The following is a 6,467-nucleotide window of genomic DNA, read 5'->3' on the forward strand; positions in this document are numbered from 1 at the left end:
TTTATAGATAACAGCCAAACAACTTGCCTTTTTGATCAGTTTTTCTACATTTCCTGCACGTGAGAAATATCCCGAATGCAGCCACAATCAACAGAGATCCAGCCACAGCAGCAACAGAGATCAACACTATCAGATACAGAGAGCCTGTAATAATAGAGAGACACAATCATTAGTGTGAGTGAAACTGTCAGTCTGATCTATTGACACATGTGAAGAACATTGCGAAGAGTTACTGCTGATGACAGGAACAGGCAGGTGAGCTGAAAACATGAGTAAAATCAAATTATATAATTGATAAATAAGAAGGCTGTTTTTGACTGTGTTTGATGTGTTGAAGGAGAGTTTGTGATGTTATTCACAAACAATAGACTATTGTGATTACAGTTTTTTTCTTTAATTTGAGATGGTGACTTCATAATAATCATTCAAACTGAAAGTATTCAATAGGCTGAAAGGTCAAACATAAATGTGTCACTCAAGATTTATAATTTTAATGATTAAAATGTAATTAGGGTATACTTTATCAACGTAAGAAACTCACCATAGACAGTGAGACTGAAATTCTTGATCACACTGTTGGTCTTTAGTTCATAGAGTCCAGTGTGTTCAGTTGTGGTGTTTGTGATGATCAGAGATCCAGTTTGATCGTCCAGCTTCAGTCTGTCTCTGAATCTCTCATCAAGAACATCATCATATACAATGATGCTGTCTGTCATTTCATTGATTTCAGCTATTAAAGTCTTATTATATCCAAACCTCCACAGAATCAGATCACTGTCCATCATTTCAGTAACACCAGAGTCTAGAGTGACTGAATCCCCCTCCAGCACTGACACTGACTCCACTGAATCACCAAACACACCTGAAGAACAGAGAGTTTGTCACAGATTAAGGGTTAATAACTTTGTGTTGGTTTACTTTACTATATGTTGTAATTATTTGTGAAGAACACAAAACAACACCACACAGGAAATAAGCTAAGCTCAAAGTATAAAGTTGAGAGAATCTGAATCTGTTCTTAAATTATTCTGTGATGATAGATCTGAATCCAAACCAGATTCAAAAATACTTATTCGATTTCAGAATATCTGAAAACAATAGCAAATGTATATTCATCTTATTACCCTAAAGTATGATCGACGGAGCAACACTATTGGAATTAATTCTAACAAACACAGCTGTTGACATGATGGGATGCTGTTTTTTGCTCACTCTGGCTGTTTTGCTCCTTCATGGTAAGACGTTTAAATCTGTAACATCAACTCTTTCGGTTTACAGCGATGGAAAAATGACAATTTCACATCATCAACTCCTAAAATCTGATCTTGGCTTGTATTTGTCGATGTATTTGTGTTTGTACCCCAAGAGTTCTTTCGTTTTTATACCACATTTCTCCAGGAAAAAAAGGTTCAGTGGCTTGCTGTTAATTTAAAGGGGTCATATGATGCTGCTAAAAAGAACATATGTTGTGTATTTGGTGTAATGAAATGTGTTTATGCGGTTTAAGGTTCAAAAAACACATTATTTTCCACATACTGTACTTTATTGTTTCTCCTCTATGCCCCGCTTTTCTGAAACGCTCGATTTTTACAAAGCTCATCATTCTGAAAAGCGAGGTGTGCTGTGATTGGCCAGCTATCCAGTGCGTTGTGATTGGCCGAATTCCTCAAGCGTGCGATGGAAATGTTACGTCCCTTACCATATTGTGATGCCTGCGGCAACTAGGGATGGGCGATATGGGCTTTAAAATATATCACAATATTTCTGGTATTTATTACGATAATGATATCAATTATTGTTTCTCCTCTATGCCCCGCTTTTCTGAAACGCTCGATTTTTACAAAGCTCATCATTCTGAAAAGCGAGGTGTGCTGTGATTGGCCAGCTATCCAGTGCGTTGTGATTGGCCGAGTTCCTCAAGCGTGTGACGGAAATGTTATGCCACTTAACATGTGATGCAGAGTCCCAGCATGACAAGACAAAACCAACAAAACCCATTATAAACGAGGCATTTGTTGCATCCAGTGGGCACATAATTACTTTTTACGCGTTGCGTATATCGCAGCGTAAACATAAAACCATGTCTGCATTTGTGATCGGAGAAACGACAAATTCTTTAAATATGTAAATGTACTTACAGACTGTGAGTCAGAAGCACCAGACTGTCCTTGCAAAGTTGGAATTGCCCCACTTTATAGAAACAGCCTTTGTGCACAGCCTTCCCAGGATCAAGAAACAGTCCTCCACAAAATGCGCTGCACACATCTGGATATTTGGGTTAAACTGTTCTGGAACAGTGTTTTAAATACAACTTAACCACTGATTTCTAGTCGTGTCCTCTTTTGGAAGACTAAACAAAGTAGTTTCACTTTCACAACGAAACACACAGCGTTTCCACGACATGGCGGCGCCGGTGGCAGCAACAATACTACAGCGAGAATAAAAGTTACGCCTTCTTTTTTTCCGTGAACATTTGGGCGGCGTTATGGAAATCTTCCCACACAGTGATGTAGACATGTGGGGGCGTGTTTAAACGAGGCATTTAGGAGGGCATGGACAAGTCTTAACTTTTATAAAGAATATCTCTTTGGATTTGAGACTTTAGTCTTTGCAACTTTACAGATCTTCTTTATGCACCAAGAGCTTGTAACACTCCAAAGAGAAAGGAAAAATTGAAATTGCATCATATGACCCTTTAATGACTCGTCAACATAAAAGCTGCATTTCTGATGCGTTGAAGTTTAAACTGACTCTGCTCAACATTTTTTAGCAGAAATATTTTATGAATAATTAACTATATGACGTTATTGAAAACTCAACAATGGTTGTATATTATATAGCCAGTTTTGTTTTTGTTTTTATATCCTATGCCTGTGTTGCCTGTCTGTTTCCCGTTTCCCCTCTTGTTAGTTTCTATGGTATCTGATTTGCCTACACCTGTTAAGCGCTGTGTTTTTTTAGTTCCTGGCCACCCGTGACACTGGCCATCCATTTAGAGTGTATCAGACACTGGGATGGACTCCTGCATCTCTGTGTCCTACATAGGACAAGGGTTCTTGACTGAATGTTTAAGAACCCTTAATGCCAAAAAGGTTCTATATAAGGAGAAATATCTTAAATGATTGCTTATTACTCTCATGTTTAACATGTTTTTTTTTCTAATGATGAAGCATGCTTACAAACTGTTTTATTCATAACACTTCATTCAAATAAAAAATTATATATTAAGTAAACATTATTGAGTAACTGTTAGAAAACTCTCTCTGTCTTTTTAAGAAATTGTTCCAGATATGCCTCACCCCTCCTTTTCTTCTCTCCTTCTCTCACTCGTTCCCTATACAGCATTCTCTCTCTGAATCCCCCCTCCTCTATCTGTTTCTCTCTCTCTCTCTTGTATTATGTTTTAAATATCTCTTACTCATATTCGAGGTATGCATGCGCACATGTATACATTAGTTTTTCTTGGTTTAAATGCCCAAATAAGGAGATGAATGCTAGGACTACAAGGGTAAAGGAGTTCGTGAGGAACTCTGAAGAGAGTGCCTCATTCTTCGCTAAAAGTCTATTCCTAATATGTCCGTGTTTTTCTGTACATGTGGCCATTTTATATAAACACATGTTCTTGGCCAAAGATCATATATGTGTATGTCATTCATATCCTCATTGGTTAAGAGGGTGAAACTCCCCTCGACATATGCCTATATAATATCTTTGTATCTATGAATAAATTGAAGTATTGAGAATACATTTGAATGTGTGTTTTCTTGCTTCCCGGCCGTATCTACACTTTAAGGGACTGAGAAGAGAATTTACAGAGGGACCAATTGTTATTTTTATTAACAGTAACTATATATTTGTGTTTCCAGGTGTGTTTGGTGAGGATGTGGTGACAGTGATGGAGGGAGATACAGTCACTCTACACACTGATATCAACAAAAAAGAACATGACAAGATGCTGTGGTATTTTGAAGACACTCGCATAGCTCTGATCAACGGACATCCCAATACAAGCTGTTTATATGATGGTGAAGGCGGGAGATTCAGAGACAGCCTGAAGGTGGACTATAAGACTGGATCTCTGATCATCACAGACATCACAACTGAACACGCTGGACGTTATGAAGCAGAGATCATCAGAAGCGAGAGTTCAGGAAAAAGGCAAAGTCTGAACAGAAATCGCAAGTGTGACAGCAGAAAAATCACCAGAAGAATCAGCATCAGTCATGATGACACTATAAAAACGTTCAGTATGATCGTCATTGGTGAGTTACTCAATGTAATTTACCCTAAGAAATTCAATATTAGAACACGAATCAGTGATTTTTCTATTATAATACAAAAATAGATCATATAAAACCAAATTCCTATTCATTGGCATACGGTAAATTAAATGGTTCATCAGCATAAAATGGCACTTCTGATTAAATATGTGTTATTACTGAAATCCTGTGATCCTACATAACACAAGTGGATTAGAAAAAGGCTGGATAGATGGATGTTATTGAAATTATCATTTAATAACTGATCTTTTGAAAGTGACGTGACGTGTGGCCAAGTATGGTGACACATACTCGGAATTAATGCTCTGCATTTATCCCTGCATTTATTTTAAGAACCTTTTCATGATGACCAAACATACTATAATTGATCACTGATGGTTCATGTTTCTTTGAAGACACCGTGAAATCAAAATTGATGATTCTTATTTTTCATGAAATATTGCAGGATTTTTTGATTTATCACTCCACAACATCTTTTCCCCAAATTCATGTACCCTCATAATCTTTAATCAGAATAACTTTCCCATCTATCCAATGATCCAGTCAATTCCCAAATGGACAAAATCAAGTCCCACCCTATATTTCTTTCTTTTCTTTTTTTCCTTCTTCAGTTAATTCATTTCAATCACACACAGGGAAGAAAAGTCTATCACAACTTGAATTGTAAAGCATATTATTAATCTGGCATTGGAGAAATTTAAAATGATTCCTGTAGTTATACAAATGAACAGACACTGCCAAAAGGGCTTATTCAACAGTTCAACATCAATGTGTCCTTTGGTATTTCTTTATTTTTATTCCAGCTGCTCTGTCTGATCAAGTCAAAACCAATGAAGAGCCCCGTATGGAGAAGAGGGAGTTTGACTTGAGTATATTTTCACCTTTCCTTTTTTATCTCTTAATAGATCGCATATAATGTAGTACAATATATTATAAATGCATTGTTCTTAAGGGGAGCTTGACTTTATACTTCACTTTAAATGATTTTGCTGTTGTTCTTTCAAAAACGTAAATTTCATTAGAACACAAAATACTACATTTCTGGAGGCCAACCTCATAGACTATTCCTAAACCTTTCATAAACTATTCCATTATGGAATAATCCCTATTTTTTTTAACAGAGGCATAAGATGTTTGGATATGCAAAAGTGTCCATAGAGAGAATATATGTAGTTAACATGGTATATAAACACACTGTCATATTCTCTCGCACTAATGACTGTCTCTCTTCTCTCATTACAGATTCAGGTCTGTCTTCAGCTGCTGTAGCAGGAATATGTGCTGCTGTTCTGCTGCTGGTGTCTGTTGTAGCTGCTGCTGGTGGGATTTACTATCGCCGCAGGAGCTCCAGAAATGGTGAGTATTACATGCAGATCCTATAGTGAGAGGGAAACATCATGTGCTTTATGCAAAATTATTATTTGGTTCTCTGGAATGCTTGATTCTGATTGGTCAGTTGCGACATTCCAAATTTGTATATATTTTTTTCACAGCAGACAGGGAGAAAAACAACTATGAAGGATTGGCCATAGATGAGAAAAGATACTGCACTGAAAACTCACATCACACTAAGATCTGTGTTTGATTTTACCTGCACAGACAAAATCATCATAATGGCAAATAACCCTTTTTAACAGAATCTAATTCACTGATAGATGACAATGTGCTGATTGTGTCTGATTTGAGCTGTACTGTTCGTTTCTCTAACTTTACCTTCTATGATTTATTGTTTTCTTACAGAAGGAGAAAGACAATCCCAAAACTTTGGAATCTTTTTAAGATAGTGTTTTCATCTTAACTTTGTCTTCTTGATTTGGTTTATTTACTCTCCCTATTTTATTTACTACTACTGTTCTTTTATTGTTGTGTTTTCTTATTCTAATGGATGTATTTTGTACTATATTTGTTAGCGTTTTGGGTGTAAGAAAAGTGCAGTATAAATAATATATATATATATAGGCCTATACGAGAAATATATTTTTACTTAAATAATAAATTAAGAAAACGAAAGAAAAACTAAAAGGAAAAGCGAAAGGAAAACAGATGGCAGAAAGCGGCATCCTATTTTTCTTTATGCTTATTTTACAAAAGCACAAACATTTGTTTTTATTGTGAATGTACACAAATAAAAGCAATCCATTTACAATTCCAATTATCTTTATTACTAAAAAGGAGTAGTTGCTTCCA

At 36.2% G+C, this 6,467-nt stretch overlaps 1 protein-coding gene across 1 annotated transcript; it reads left to right on the top strand.

The window, feature by feature from the left end:
- The first annotated feature begins 1,179 nt into the window (after window positions 1–1,179).
- On the top strand, window positions 1,180–6,128 carry LOC107572188 (uncharacterized). Its single transcript, XM_016258607.1, has 5 exons — window positions 1,180–1,235; window positions 3,867–4,262; window positions 5,084–5,149; window positions 5,523–5,636; window positions 5,774–6,128. Exons 1-5 carry the CDS (start codon window positions 1,187–1,189, stop codon window positions 5,863–5,865), a joined length of 717 nt encoding a protein of 238 aa, XP_016114093.1. The 5' UTR covers window positions 1,180–1,186; the 3' UTR covers window positions 5,866–6,128.
- Window positions 6,129–6,467: the final 339 nt, after the last annotated feature.

This window comes from Sinocyclocheilus grahami, unplaced genomic scaffold (assembly GCF_001515645.1).
Source record: "Sinocyclocheilus grahami isolate Dianchi unplaced genomic scaffold, SAMN03320097.WGS_v1.1 scaffold1714.1, whole genome shotgun sequence".
In the NCBI taxonomy this organism is placed as follows: Eukaryota; Metazoa; Chordata; class Actinopteri; order Cypriniformes; family Cyprinidae; genus Sinocyclocheilus; species Sinocyclocheilus grahami.

What these genes read in the sequence shown, in the direction of transcription:
- LOC107572188 (XM_016258607.1), top strand. Translation starts at nt 1,187, where the DNA reads ATGATGGGATGCTGTTTTTTGCTCACTCTGGCTGTTTTGCTCCTTCAT. An exon ending in GGCTGTTTTGCTCCTTCATG is followed by an intron (nt 1,236 to 3,866) that starts GTAAGACGTTTA and finishes TTGTGTTTCCAG; the next exon opens with GTGTGTTTGGTGAGGATGTG. An exon ending in GTTCAGTATGATCGTCATTG is followed by an intron (nt 4,263 to 5,083) that starts GTGAGTTACTCA and finishes TTTTTATTCCAG; the next exon opens with CTGCTCTGTCTGATCAAGTC.